This window comes from Colias philodice, chromosome 23, assembly GCF_061535455.1.
Source record: "Colias philodice isolate Cphi_HAF_F1 chromosome 23, ilColPhil1 Martin Lab GWU primary, whole genome shotgun sequence".
In the NCBI taxonomy this organism is placed as follows: domain Eukaryota; kingdom Metazoa; phylum Arthropoda; class Insecta; order Lepidoptera; family Pieridae; genus Colias; species Colias philodice.
This window is the reverse complement of record NC_143108.1, coordinates 3,882,516-3,899,271: the sequence shown is the minus strand read 5'-3', so window position 1 is coordinate 3,899,271 and position 16,756 is coordinate 3,882,516. Positions and strand designations below refer to the sequence as shown.

The 16,756-nt window shown below is 30.3% G+C and overlaps 1 protein-coding gene across 1 annotated transcript in view; it reads left to right on the top strand.

The window, feature by feature from the left end:
* C15 (homeobox protein C15) overlaps positions 1 to 15,330 on the top strand; it is a 35,430-nt gene extending 20,100 nt beyond the window's left edge. Inside the window, exon 3 of the mRNA XM_089709986.1 lies at positions 14,780 to 15,330. Within this exon, the coding sequence (XP_089566112.1) occupies positions 14,780 to 15,071 (292 nt within the window). The 3' untranslated portion in view covers positions 15,072 to 15,330. The remainder of the gene's footprint in view (positions 1 to 14,779) is intronic.
* The last annotated feature ends 1,426 nt before the right edge of the window (positions 15,331 to 16,756 follow it).

Sequence of the window (16,756 nt, the reverse complement as noted above, 5' to 3'; positions counted from 1 at the left end):
TCCACTCCAAAACCTTTTGTCAATGTCAGCAATGTGAGCATAAAAATAGGAAGAAAAGAAGAACTCTTACGTTTTCCACAACCATTGTTATGTAATTAAAATAATACATAATGGTCTGAACAGTACTTTTCAAATTACTTTGTAGAGAATTCTAGCTGAAATAATCCAAGCTAGCTGCTTGTCATCAAATGTAATTATTTATCTATACACTTAAAGACTAAAAAAACAAAATCTTTACCTAATAAAAAGCATAAAATTACACCTCTAATATGCATCAGACAACATTAAAAACTTTCACATAAAATATTGGCAGTTATACCGGAATGCTAAGCACCGTGACTCATCCATAGATAAAGAACCAAATTAATTCAATCTCCACGAACAATACATTAATATTATAATAACGATTTTAAAACATTGAACTTTAAGTCGCGAATAAATATCTGACGGTATTCCATCAAACTGATAAGAAACCAGAAACCAGAAAAAAACTTTTAATTTGATTGCGCTATATCCTTATGGACTATTTATTATTGAAATGTCATCGAATACAGATTAGACACAAATGAAATGGCATTTATAATCTGTGATAAATGAGCCGTAGCATTGTAACGTTTTAGTTCTATTAGAACAAAGTTTTATGCATAATATGTAAGGAGATAACATACACTAAAGCTGGTAAAGCACGAGAACTTATAAAAGTACCCTCAATAACTTTAGAAATAATTATTTATTATTGACAGTCCTTAAAATCCTTAAAGTAGTCCTTAAAGTCCAGTTGGTAGCAAAGCCTATCATAGTGTTTTATGAAAAAACAGTTCAGACCTGCTTTAAATCGAGACTTATCTTTTAAAAAACTTTAATTGTTTAAAAAAATTAAGCTGAATAAAATAAACTATTCGCCCTCAAATTCTTGATACAATATTCCAAACTAGTGTCGATATTTTTTGTTACAAAAATGGTTTCTATCTATCTGTCAAAAATAATCTAAATCCGTTCAGCTGCAGCGGTCCAAATAATAATAAAAAAAACGCAGCACATAGGATCCTATAATAAATAATTTATTCGCATTTAAATATTGGTATTGATAAGTGCATTTTTATATATTAATCCTTGAATGCAGTTAAACATACAATAAATAAATAGACTATAATATAAGCACAATACAGATAATACAAATTATCTAGACACATAATATCTACTAACATCGATTATACTATAAACCTTAATAAATAGAGGTCTCAGATACAATGCTTTTAAGCCTGCCTTAAGATAAGGACGTGACAAGTCGCTATGATATATCGATAAAAGAGGTTGGGCGCGTAACCCGGTATCGATAATAATTTATTATAAAGGATGTTTGTATGTACGATAAATTAACATACAATGATGAACAACGGTACATATTTTCTAGTGATAAAATTAATTTAACTTAACATAACATTTTGAGTGCTGATTTCGTCAAAAATATTCTGCAAAATCTCTAACACCGATACTAATGTGTTAAATTAAAATTAGCAATGTGGATAAAGAGCATTACATACCTACACGTTGACTAAAACTTACTTAGCCTATGTATAAACACTATCGGACATTTTCTCTCAAGTAAAGGCGATAAATAGTACACTCAATATAAATGTGTATTCCTTGAAAACAATGGTAATAAAATAAGTTTCCAATACATTTATAGGATTCTCTAAAAGCACCAGATGTTATAAATACTATAACAAACCATTTGAATATAGATTGAGGAAAAATGTATTATGTAGCTTCATATTAAAATTCATCAATATTCAATTACATTAACACATTTTAATTTACATCTTTCCTTTTAAATATGAATGGGAATTGATTCTAATGAGGGCTATTTATATGTATTTTATCTTGGCGACATTTTATATTACCTTATCGAATATCACGTGTTATAATCGCTTATTGTTACATTTGCTTAATAACTAACAAGATTGTTTAGAGAAACGGATCCTTGTAAAGATCAATCGATTACATTATATAACCAAAACATTTTAAAAAATCAATAATAATATTTTGGCAAGTACCTATAAAAGAGTCGATTCTGAACTCCTAATCTTTGTAGAAAACTTGCTTTCGAATGACAAAACTGTTTTGCCTTTTATCTATATTGGAGTGTTGCTTTAATATGATAATTGAGATGGAATCGCCCGACATATTTGCGTCCCCCAACAAAAAGTGTAATCGCTGTAACAAAGCTAAGCTATTAAGTGTTTATACATATGGTATAGATGCAGCATCAAGCAGGCGGTAACACAGGGTAGCTAGGGAGATAAATATTGTATGAGGAACACAACTCGGCAGTTTGACTCATCAATTATTAACCGCAGTGGAAAAGACGAACGTTCGCCTTTTTACATGTATTCGCAGCAAGTTTATTGCCTATTTTTGTGACTTTTACTATACCTCTTAAGGTTTATTTTACGCTCGTTTGTGTGCTGAGAAAATGGCTTCGTTTGTGAAATATTGTATTTCTGGTTTATAGTGCATACGGCACTATAATGATATGCATAATTCTTTATGTTTTTAAATATTCTTACAAAACTTTTAATTGAAAAGCTGCAGTAGATTTCATAATAGTGCTGCAGTCTGATCTATACCTTGAGCGAGTGTAGATAGTAAAATGCGTTTAGCTGAAATCGTTGTTAATAGTATTGGATATGTAATAGTACCTATTGAATTTTAAAATCAAATTATAGTGCATCAGTTACCAAAATTTTATGTAGATTTAAAACAGCGTTTATAATAATTTAAACGGGCTTATTATATTCCATTCTAACGAGAAGAGTAGGATAAAATGGTTCAAAATAAAAAATTTACCTCAAACACCGTACGATCAATACAGAATGTTTAAGCTTTTATTTCTGGTTAAGGGAAAGGCAAAATCCTGCAAACTATTCACACATTCTCGTAGCCAATTCAAGTCAATATCGAGGTGTAATTCCAACAAATCGAATCGAGATCGTACCACATCTAACACACTGTAACCCAATGGGAGGAGAGTCCTTATTTATTTACTAACCCTGTTTCATTTCCTCCCGTAATTCCTTTCCATTGTATAAGTGAATATTAAAACTCCCCGAATTAGGGGGACACGTTTGTTCTATAAAAACAGCGCTTACGCTCCTTACAAAAAGGAACATTTTCGTTACTGTTTCTTGAATTGCTAATTCCTTATCTTTGTGCTCGTTCAAAGTATTGTAGCTCTTATCCTTAAGTATATTGGAATGAAAGTAATGTAAGGGTGATTGGGTAGATACGCTTGTTTTTCTTAAATGCGATTGAATGTCTTTAGTATAATTGCTTGCTTGTAGGTTGTCTCCTTCAGAATTACGAAACAAATCCGTATCCCGATTGATACAAGACGTCAGGGAAACGGTGGCTTAACAAGACAATTTTGCGTGTTCATTTATTCTCATTTCACATAGTTTTTCTTCTTTTAGAGATTAGCCATTTATCAACTGCCTTGTGATCCTATGATATATTATGTCTGGTGACTTTTATAATATTGTATTGTTGTCTTGTTATATTGTAATTTGCTTAATTTCCATAGCACACGCCTAGTTTATACTGGGTCTAGTATAGTGGGATACCTTTATTAATCTTTAAAGCATTGACTAGTACAAAATGTCTCTTAACAATTTCAAAGATTTTAAAAACTTCACTTCGTCTGGAGAATGCTTGAGGCAGGATGTTCATTAGACATTCACTCTTCATCCATTATTTATAAAGATTTTATGAGATTCATCTCGGAACTTTTAAAATGTTTCTTGAATTTATTGTATTGTTTTGATTGCTGTCCATTTTATATTGCATCTTTAAATAGTTAATATTTTAAAATTAATATTATATTACTCGAATGTATTAGGTATATCTCTAAATCTAGTGTTGAATTAGATATCATGTTACGGAAAAGAGAACCCAAGGTTGTATTAAAATTTCCTATTTACAAACCTTTTCAATGTGTATAATACTTAGTACATTATTTTGATAAAACTTTGAGGATTCAGCCTGCGTTTGCAATGTAAGCGAAAAAAATGTAATTTTTTACGACATCACATTAGAAACCTCAAAAATAACAGTACTTCTACACTATTAAATGAATGTTATTATACATATAAACCTTCCTCTTGAATCACTCTATCTATTAAAAAAAACCGCATCAAAATCCGTTGCGTAGTTTCAAAGATTTAAGCGTACAAAGGGACATAGGGACATAGGGACAGGGAAAGCGACTTTGTTTTATACTATGTAGTGATAATTCAATCTAAGAAACTCGCGAAATTAATCTCAAAAATAAAATTTTCATTACCAAACGTTTCCCCTTATTAATATCACTTTAACATTAATTTAAACGGCTTATAAAATAATCAAGCCGAAATTGCTAATTGCCAGCCGCCACGTTTGGCTTATTTAAGGAAAGTTTCATTGTGCTTCACTTTATCTAATTATAAAGCCGGCAGCTTAAAGTGGTTCACCCTATAGTTAGTGCGGTGCGTATCTTATCGATAATTTAATTTATTTAAGATATGCTCGAGTGAAAATATATTTAGTGATACACATATCTGTGTGACAAATTCCATAGCCGCTGGTAGTAAAGTTCAGTGGCTATCAACGAGTTTATTACCTAAAGTTTATGTTAGTATTTATGATAATTATGAATAAGATATTGTTAAGTTAACTTAATCCATATTCACTCCCTGTGTTCTGATACGCGTATGCATTATGAACTTAATTAATCTCCACATCGTCTGTTACATAAACCGAATTTTTAGTTACACATGTAATTTAAATGACTTTATATCCGATTTAAATCATATTATCTACATTTGATCGTCTAAGTGGTATCTTATCAACACGTTTTAAAGTTATCATAAACCCGATATAGTACATTAATTAAAATTATCGATATTGCACCGCACATCACTAGTTCGTTCATTTTCCGCTATAATAAAGTTCTCCGCGATAATAGACTTAGCGCTTTGTTCAATGATTCATTAACAGACGGTGCCGCCTGGCAAGTATATAGCTGTCAATGTTTGGGGGTATATTGAAATTATATTGAAAACAAGAATTTGGATGTGTGCGTGGTATGTATCTATTTTAACTTTATTATGAATACCTATGTAAATTAAAAATACCCTTAGAGAAAACATTAATTTTGGAAGAAAAACCAGTGAAAACTACTATTATTAAGTTTGCGTCGATAATACTTTCGTTGTTCGTTGTTATAGTTGTTCAATTTCTTCTGAACTTTTCTGCTATAATAATACACATTCTTTAAACTATTATTACTTAGATATATTTCTTTAAAATGTCGATAAATAATTTCCTCAAATTAACACTGTAAATACGCAGAAAGGGATAATAAGGGACAACAATGTATCATGATCAACTCTGAATTAGAGATATTAACTCGAAATTCATTCCCTTGTCAGTTTTAATTAGCCCTAAGTAATTAACTTGCGATGAAAGTTTACGAAATAATAATTTATTATGTTTGTTTTCATTTCTATTTCTGATGTTGTTGTTTTCATACTGTTTTATATGGTTGTACTACCTATTAATATAAATTATTTGTAAGAACAGGTGTTTTTTATTAAAAAAATGTATCTCTCGATATGGTTCTTTAAAATAACAGATTAGTTAAATTACTTAAGGTTGATGTTCCGACCGTCCCTCCATACATTTTTGATTACCTCTTAACACTTAACACAGACACTATTTCTTTAAAACTAATCATTTTATCACTTCTCTATAATGAAATGTGTGCGCGTTCGACCTTTTTAATCAATAATTTACAATATTTACTTAGAAAAACAACAGTAAAATACCGGAAAAATTTGACACTTCTACAGTAGTGTGCGTGACTTTTGCCAAGCGAAACACGACATAAAGCACGACATCTAGCGCATAGACTATATACTTATTACAGATCTAGCGCGTCAATGTCTAAACGAAAGGCGATGTTTAGACATTGACGCTAGATGTCGTGCATTCGCGTTCGTTATCTTATACATAATGAGCATAATTCTAATAAATCAAAGTTCTGTGTAAAAATTGAGTAATTTCATTTCCAATCGTTCAAAGAAAATAACAATAAAATAAAATAAAACTAATGACCTTAGAAACTATGTTTTTTTTTGTAAACAATTTATTACTCATTATTGTTCGTGATTAGTATTGTGGCTAACATTGACTCATCAGTTCATCACTGAAACCAGTGATAAATCAGTACCTATATCATATTGTGTTTGAATATTTTTAAACAATGATATAAGTATACAATTATTATAAATCGGTAAACTATCAAAGTAATCACAAACTTGCAAACATTGGTAAAATGTCCAGTAGTTTATGAGCCTATTCATTACAATCAAACAAACAAACAAAGTTTTCCTCTTTATAATATGTATTAGTGTAGACAAACACTATGAATACGATCACGAATGCAAATTCGGGGATTTTCTAATTATTGCTAAATAATAATTGAATTCGTTTTGAAATACTCTATAATTTTTAGTGTATAAATAGACATTTATAATGTGGTGCTCATTTTTTTTTTGTACTGCTAACGCTATTGTAGGTACCTATTTTCGTTGTTTTATTTCAAGTGAACACGGCCATACAATTTTGTCACGAGCCGCCTATGATTGTAGGTACTTTTGTTAGGCTCCTTCGTCGTCCGCGTCGCGTCGGCTCGAAAGTTCTTGATTTCATTGTCACGCGCTATGATTTGCGCGCGGATTTTCTTGTGTTGTGAATTTATTTTTGTATTATTATTATTTTTTATTTTTTTTTTATTTTATTGATTCAAATAAAATATTTCACTAGTATGCATTTGAGACTATATTGTATTATGTATAATTTATCGTAGGTATAGTTATTCTTATAACGCAGTTATATTTTCGGTGGGACAATTTGACCCGTGATTTTTCTGAAATATCACCACGTTGCAAATCACATCAATCATACACACGTATGACGAAAGTATAGTGGCTAACATTGACTCATCAGTTCATCACTGAAACCAGTGATAAATCAGTATATCATATTTTATTGTGTTTGAATATTTTTTTAACAACGATATATACAATATTATTATAAATCGGTAAACTACCAAAGTACTTCCGAATTTTCAGACAGACAAACAAGTAGTTTGAACACGCAGTTTTCTTATACTAGTAGCAAAAATCAAAACCATAATATTATGTTTACCTACTATATTTTACTAAAAGTCGAGTGCGTCGAAATCGTAAATAATAGGTAATATAATGTTTTTCACCTTCCTGGTTATTTTCCCATAGTAAATAGTGTTTTAGGTTTGTTGTTGTAGGTAGGAATAATAATAATTATTCTTACTTGTTGGTTATGAAATGTATATTGAAATAATTTACTTTTACAAATCATTAGTGATATTAGTTTTGAGTGAAAATGCTTGGATCAGCATAATATTATATGGTACTTCAAATACATGTTTTGATAAAAAAACAATAGTGTAATAAAATAAAACTGCGTTTTATTGTAATCAATGTTGACAGTTTTAAATTCCAAAATTATTGATCAATAAAATAGTTTACACCAACAAATATAACTTTTATTTTTATAACCATCGTTCATAATATAAACCGTAGCAGGTGGCGTTTTGAAGTTCTGTCTACTCATACAGAAAAATGGAAAACTTGTTTTTTTTGTAAACAATTTATTACTCATTATTGTTGTTTGGCTGTGTGTTTGGCAACTCGAAGCGTGGTCGTCCGTCGTAGGTACTTTTGTTTTGTTACTCAGGAGGATAACCTCAGACTGTAGACACTGTAGTGATGTCAAGACAAATGTGCGAAAGACTGTAAAGTCAGACGCTAATTTAGAAGACGGGCTACCCATTGGGGCTGTTGAAATTGTCTGGAGATCCTTTTGGAACTCATCCATTCTGTGGTTAAACACTTCAAACATCTGATCAATAGACTGTGTGATGGATTCCATATTAGTTTTAGTGCAGTGGCAGTGTAAATGTTGTTGTTGAGGTTATGTAAATTTAACACTTTAGTTAACTACCAAGATATAAAGAAATGAGGATAGGACACAATAACTATTGGTTGAGGTATTTATAAACTCATAATATACTTTTAAAAAAATCACGTTTTAATAAATTTCTAGAATTAAATTAGAACAGCTGATTCAAAATAGCCTAAAAAATCTTAATAATAATAATTACGCTTCACAGCAAGAAGAAATGTACCATATGTACCCGCACAAAGTCGATATTGTGTTGCCTACCGTTCGACTCAATGGCTAGGGTTGTAACTACCTTTAATAATTATTACCAAACTAATAAACCGAGTGATGCGAAATAACCATAATTCTTTTAGAGTTTGATAAAATGATCAGGCAGGTATTTTCTTTAATCCTCTGAATTCTCGGTTACTAAATTGTATCGTTGAAATTATTCTTAATCGCGTAAATTTAATAAATAATCATATGGAAAACACTTTTCATTTGTTTTTTTACTTTCACGCCCAACTACTATACAATAATTACGTTGTTTCGGTATTTTGACGAGAAAACGCAGGAAACATCCGTTGTATCATTTTAGATAGATTGTATATTTTGTATCTGTAGAATTGAAATCAAAGCTATGTATATGTTGTCTCCATTCTTTTCTTATCGGATTGTTGATCCCAATGCGAATGCGTCACTTAAATTTTATAAAAGACAATTAAGAACATCAAAAATAAAGTGATACGTAAATATTTCACAGTGCAATATATTATGTAATTAATAATAATTATATATTTATGAAAAAATAATTACATCAGATTTAATAATAGCAATTGTTTTGAATGTACATAATATGAATAAATGATTACATCATAATAGTAATAATCACAATTGTTTTATTTCCCATTTGTTGCAACCCTAGCATATTTTCATGTAGCAGCAGAAGTACCTACACTGGCGGCGCGGCGGCATCGTGCGACATCAAAGGCATTGCCTTACTAGGTAAGTTTATAATGACTCATTTCTTTTATTATATAATTTACGTTTTACTTTTACAGAATCCGATTCAATGGATTATGAAGACGAGTCACACAACGCCATACGATAGTGATGATGAATGAACATTTCAATAAATGCATGCGTGTTTTTTTATGTTGTTTTGTAATTGTTAATTGTTTCTTAAATAAAGAAATAAACTAAATATTTAAATGATGATTTGTTATTTGCAACACAACTTTATATTTGAGATTCTTTACAAATGTATATTTAGTTTTGTATCATCAAATTTATAAATTTTATTCCATAGTTTTCAAAATTAAATGTAAATGACCATAAAAACATTAATAAAGTAAATCATTGATGTAAGGTCAGGGAACGTAATACATATATACATCTGACCATGTAGAAGCTAAGTCTTGTTGACTGCTGAAGTCTGTAAAGTTTTGTTGTCTGCTGAAGTCTGTACGCAATGAAAATGTCTGCCGTTTCGAAAATAAGTTTTTAAGACCCTAATAAATAAAATATATGAATGGCAGATCTGGTCAAATACTTTCAAAATTGTATTTTTTTCAGCACTTTCATAAGTGTCTGCCAGAATGTTATCCGCGTGATAATGGTCTGCCATTGTTATTTTCCGATAGTAATAATAATCTATTTTCAAATATCAAAATGGCAGACGTGGTCAAATGGTTTCAAAGTTCGCCAAAAATTTCCACCTGTCTTACCTAAGCGCGCGCCCCGTCCACCACTCTGGGCTTAGTGACTCCTCATCTCATGTATAGTAGGTATAGGGGAATCAACACACAAAAATCCAGGTCTGGTCAAATACATACAGGTAGCTTTGCGCCTAGCTCTCTAGCTATTACTTCTTATGGAGAGAAAACGTAAACATGTACCACGGGCGAAGCCGGGGCGGACCGCTAGTAAATAATAAAATAATAAATAGTGTATTAGATTTGTTATTGTATCTTGTATACCTACGAATAATTATTCTTACGTCTTGTTGGGAAATGTTCAAATACCTACCTATTGAAATAATTTACTGTTACAAATCATTAGTGTTATTAGTTTTGAGTGAATAGGCATGGATCAGAAATTCAGAATATAATATGCTACTAACTACTCAAATACATACATGTTTACACAACAAACACCACTGACCTCTATAACTATAAGTGAGCCGCCTCTGGCCTCTGGGTGAAATAAACAAGTCAAATGATTTTTGTTCTAATTGTATTTTGGTAGTAGTTTGTTTAGAATTTACATTACCATTGTTTAATTTTTACCTACTATATTTTACTAAAAGTCGAGTGCGTCGAAATCGTAAATGTCTTTTTCACCTTCCTGGTTTTTTTCCATAGTAAATAGTGTTTTAGATTTGTTGTTGTATGAATAATTATTCTTAGCATAATATTATATCATAGGTATATGCTACTTCAAATACATGTTTTGATAAAAAAAACAATAGTGTAATGTAATAAAATAAAACTGCGTTTTATTGTAATCAATTTTGACATTATTTATTTCCCAAAATTACAACAAAATAGTTTACGCCAACAAATATAACTTTTATTTTTATAACAATCCTACTTGTTTTACATTCACGCCATCTAGACTTAAATCTTTATCATTTTTGTATACGTCTGTGTGTGTAAACGACCCTGTATGCAATGACAGATGTTATAATGCATTTTTTTACCGAATTGGGTGGATTTTAAGGCAATGATATGACATATTTCAATAAAATATAATATTCAGTAACCGCCATGACTATTCCTACGACCTTAATCTTTTCCAATTACGCAAAAACTCAAATAAACTAGAAATGTAGAATTCAGCGCCATCTAGCGGGACATTGGCTGGGAACAGATCGTAGCAATCACCTTAAATCTTCATTCACCTGCAAGTGACCTAAGACCTCATTTAAATTTAATCCAATTTCGCCATTTAAATTATTAAAATCACTACAAACTTATTGCACTGAAACTGTTATCAATCCGAAAATAAATCGATTTAAATTAAGCTCGAAGTATCCAATGATTTTCTTGATAGCGATAATCCTCTAATTGAGTCGCTTTAGGTTACTCAATGTGATATACTAAAAGCCTTAAAAGCCTCCAATGAATATTTAACCATATTTGTATAGCGATAGTGTTTGTTATTGATTGCTTTTGTATTCGCATGCAAATGAATATTAGAGCAGTAAGTCGGCTATCTTAATTAGAACGATACAAGAATATACGTAAATGCAAAGAACATTACTAATACAGCCGCTTGTGTAAGATAAATAGACCTTCTTGACTATGATTTTCAATATAATGTTATCTCAAAGTCGGATAGATAAAAAATATAAGACTTCTGTTACTATGTTGAAGGCGGTAATTCTTTGTTGTATGCAGTTTTAATCTAAAATTGAACACAATCTCTCATAGATGACTTTATGCAAACTACTTGATTGGCTTATTGAATATTTGTACGTATCTTTGGATCTTTCATAACGTTGTTGTGATTAGGTATTTCTTTATTTAAATAACGTATGTGGAAAAGGTTCTGTATTTTTACGCTCTATCTTGTCATGATTATCATATTTTACACTATACAGGGTGTAATCGTTAAGTGTGCACAAGCGATAATTCCGTAACTATTGCAAATATCAAAAAACTTTAAACTGATATCGAAAGCCTAAAGCGATATTACACCCTGTATATCTGAGTTATCTTGATATTCTATATCTTAGTTATACTTATGCTGCATGCGGCTTGACCTACCTATTATTTTAATACCTACCTAATTAAATTTATGAATTCATTCAGATGTATTTAATATATACTAGATTAACATAAAGTTCCAAGTCCCTAAAATACCCAAATTCGTGTCACCCAGTAAGTTATGAATAATTTTAAAGAAAGGACCATCACTTAAGGCTTCGCTTTACCTCGGTTCAAACTGTACATAAACTTTTACTTAAGTTAATAAGCAATGAGGTACTTAGCGTGAACGTATTCACCCTAAGTTAAGTGTAAGCTTAAGTCTAACATTAACTTTTCCGCTGGATTAAAAGCATTTTGTAAAATGCGATGCCGTGTTTAAAACATTTACTGATATTTTTATGTAGTATGTAATCGCCTTTATATAATTTGAAACTTAATTTTGGAATTTAAATGCTCAATATGTGGAGTATTATAGACTCAAGTCCACACTCCAACTATTAAATTCATATAAAAATTATTTACGTATCTATAAAAGAGATAAAATCTATCGTTTTTATATCATATCTATAAATAATGAAATCTGAAAAGGTACACGGCTAGACCTAATGAGGTCCAATTGTAATGAAAGTTTTTATCGATTAAAGTTATGAATAAAAATAAAAATAATTACTACCCAATCACTTCATCAAGCCATATTAACCCATATCAAAATAATATTTTTGCGTAGGTACCTACTTATAAAATATTCCATCCATAATATAGTTAATTTTTTCATCTAACTTCTATGTAAGATTTAAAAATTCACAAAATGAGCGATGCAGTCGACTTGTTTCAATCGACATCCTAATCAACGCGTCGCTCGACTAATCGGGCGACAAATCCGGTGCCTTTATAAATAATGCAAGCACTTTGTATTATGTTAAGTGGGGTCTCGAAGTTTGCAAATACTTGACTTCGTTTTAAGTTAACGAGCTTTGTATGTAATGACTTCATTTTGAGATTATTTCTTGTATATTTAGTATTAGTACGGTGTCAAGATTTTAAATAGGAGACTCATAATAGTTTAATTTGTAAAAAAAATAGTTTTATAGAAGGATGTAATATAAATGATATAGAGATGTAACCTTTACGAGTATAAAAAAACAACCATTAGCGTTGTTCATAAAATTATGCAAGAAGTTATCTTTTTGATAAGGACCAAAATGGATATGTTTTTGAGATTATTTTAATTATTCAGTATTAAATCGCTTCATATCAATTTACAGATAGTGAATATTTATTCTTATACATATTATAGTTCATCAATAGACAAGAGTTTTCAAAATCTCACTTAAAAATAAAATTTAATCAAAATAGTAATAAACTCAAGGAAAACACGTGAAATAAAATCTAAGAAGTTATTTATGTTCTAAACATGTTTTTAATCGACGATCTTAAATAAATAAGCAGTTAAATTAAATTACAATTAATTCCAACCGTATTCGAAATTGATATAATAAAAATCATGTATATATTCTTAAAATTTAAATACAGATAACAGAGATATAAACTAGAATCCTACTAATCCTATCCTATCCTACTAATATTATAAATGCGAAAGTTTGTGAGGATGGATGTAACTAGGTGTATGAGTATGTGTATGAATGTATGTTTGTTACTCTTTCACGTAAATACTCCTGAACCGATTACAATGAAATCAAGTACTTGCACACATAGGGTAACTTGGATTAACACATAGGATAGGTTTTATCTCGAAAATCTCTCGGTAACGGAAACTATGCGGGTTTTTCTTTGAAAACGCGGGCGAAGCCGCGGGTGGAAAGCTAGTCGATTATAGATTGACAGTTCGCGGCTAGACAGCCTGGATGGAAATTAGCGATCTAATGATTAACTAATTGACTTGATTATAATTGAATAAACTTCACCTCATGTATTATTTAAGGCTGTTAGTGTACGGTTTACAACCGAGTCTGTTTGAATTTTAACTACTTTGATTTGTTGATGTACAGGATTTATTTTTAACTAGTTTTCCGCCCGTGGTTTCGCCCGCTTTGTCAAAAACTTAATAACTTAATAAATTATATTTTAGGGAATTTTATTTATTTTTCTGTTTCTTTCTAACGTGAAGATTGAACATACTACTGATACAGCTTATTTATAGCACTCGCTTTGTCGAAAACTTAACAAATTATATCAAATTAGTAAAGCGTTTAGCGCTGTATTAGACGCGCGCGCTTGAGCGTTTTGCGGATTTTGATAATGAAGCGCTGAAAGCGGTGCGCCCGGTGGTGGTTCAGGCATGTAGTATTAAAAATACCGCATCCAAATCAATGCGTACCTAACTTTAAAGATCTTGGCATACATAGGGAAAGATAGTCAGGGAAACGACTTTGTTTTATACTAGGTATGTAGTTAAGTAATGATTATATTATTGAGCTTTTAAAGTTGACAACGCATCTGCTGAAGCCAAAAAAGATTTTTTATCATTTCAGCAAGAAACATCTTGTTAATAATTTAATCTTTAAATACACTAACAACTGCTCTTATTTGATAATACATTAAATTTTAACATTAAGTACTTACTCGTTATAATTTTACTATATTCAGATAAGTGTTAACTATGGCCGGTCAGTTGACTAATGCATGTTGACTATTTAGCAAACATCAATATCAATATTTAATGATATTATAGTCGTTCTGTTTCACACCTGTGTTTAATAGCTTATAACTAAAATACTTGTAAATGCCAAATGTATATGAATATTAGTTGGATAATGTATCTTGAATTAATGATTTAGTTATGTTAACTCCAGTATTGAATGAAAGCAAATAGTATACGTTTTAACTGTACATTTTCTATATGATTCTAACGACACCTTACAATTGTATGGAAAAACTATTATGAATATGTATGAGGGCTAAAAGCTTTCCAAAAATATTGAGGTTATCCATCTTTGAACATATCCGATAAACTTTTGACACAATCAAAACCAAAATAATCAATTTCGTTTAAAAATTAATTTATTTTTCATTTGTTTCAGACGTCAAACAGCTGAAGAGCGGGAAGCGGAACGTCAAGCGGCCAACCGCTTGATGCTGTCACTGCAAGCTGAAGCGCTGAGTAAAGGCTACATGCCTGAACCACCACCGGGCGCACCGCTTTCAGCGCTTCATTATCAAAATCCGCAAAACGCTCAAGCGCCCGCGTCTAATACAGCGCTAAGCGCTTTACAGAACTTGCAGCCATGGGCTGGAAATCATGCGTCTTTTATGAACGCTTCGAATCAAGCGCCGACAGCGCACCCGCCACCCGTTGCATCGCCTATTTGTTGAAATTCCAAATTCAAATTTACTTTTTTTATGCACAGCCAGTAATAAATAAAATTGTAACTTTGAGGTTTTATGTGCAGCATTATTTTAAAGCATTTTGTAAAAACGGTAGAAATCCTAATTGTAAATAGTAAAATAAGATAGTATAATAAGATTTTATGTAGAGAGTAAATAATATTATGTAAAGCATGTTACAAAAAATCACATTTAGTAATCACTAGTCCTCACTTTAAAATTGGATTTTTTTCTTTAAATATCAAAACTGATTTATGCAAATAAAAAGAAAGCTTGATAATTTTTAAAACATCACAATATTATGATATAAATACTTTGAATTCTTTTGTAAAAATAGTTCGTAAATAATATATGTAGATACTTAAATAGGTGCCTAGTTAATGTTAAGCTCGTATAAAAATGTGTAAGTAATAGAAATGGCTGTATAGTCTTAGTAACAATTTAACATTTCGTAATTTTATTAATGTAAATATAAATACAGACAGTATTATTAAAATAATTATAAATTGAAAAAAATATTGTAAAACCTGAGTAATTAATATGCTAATTAGCAATTAGTATATGAAATAAAATAATGTAAATAAAGGAGATAATTTATTTATTGGATGTTTACTGTTAATGACGCTTTTAAATGAAAAATGTATCTCTTCAAGAAAATATGCAGAATTAGGTTTTAGACACAGTTTTAGACATGCACTATGCAAAATGTAAAAGTTCTGAAATATTAAGGTTTCGAACCTTCGTGATATGTTCTATGTAGCTTATCTATCACATAAAATAAAAATTAGCTTTATAAAGTGTCAAAAGTTATCAAGGATTTTATCAGCAAGTGATGACACTGCCCCTTACCACTTTCATTATTTGAATATTTACCAAGAAGCTTATATCTAATACACTGGAGATTTCAGTATGAACATTAACTTGTAACAAGAAAATATGACCTTGAATGACGCCTGTATGTTTTTTATCCCTTTCACACCTAACTTGCCAAGTTGTTACAACATGTAACATGTTCATACTGAAATCTCCAGTGTATTAGATAAAAGCTTCTTGATATTTACATTCCTTGAAGCCAATCATGCAACAACCTGAAATTGTTGCAAACTGTCAAACTGACATTTCATTTGAATCAAATGTTATTTTGACAGCACAGATAATCAAACTTTAAAGATGTTTAAAAAACTATAATTTATGGCAACTTTTTTTTTCTATGACCTACTTTACTGTAATAATATTAAAAGATTATTGATTCCTTTATCACTATATTTTTAATAATCTATGTATAGCTTAATTATTTGTAAATATATACTTAGCATAATGTATCGCCTAATAGATCAATTACATATTAGATAAGTATAAGACTTCACATAACCCTAGGTCACAAATAATGGAGGTATAAAATCTGTATGTACTTCAGTATTACTGACTTTACCCGACATTCAGTAAATAAACTCAAAATTCCTAATATATTGTTTTATTTTTACCTTCTTCAAACAACGTGTGATAACTTATTCGACACATGTTTGTTGAAAAGCATAATAAATGAGAAATGTTTTCTAGACCTTTTATTTAGGCGCAAGACGTGGGTTCGAATCCCGCCTCGTAATCAACATTTCTCTTCTTTAAAAAAGTCTAATTTATAAAAGAAATTGAATGCTAAAAAATATAACATC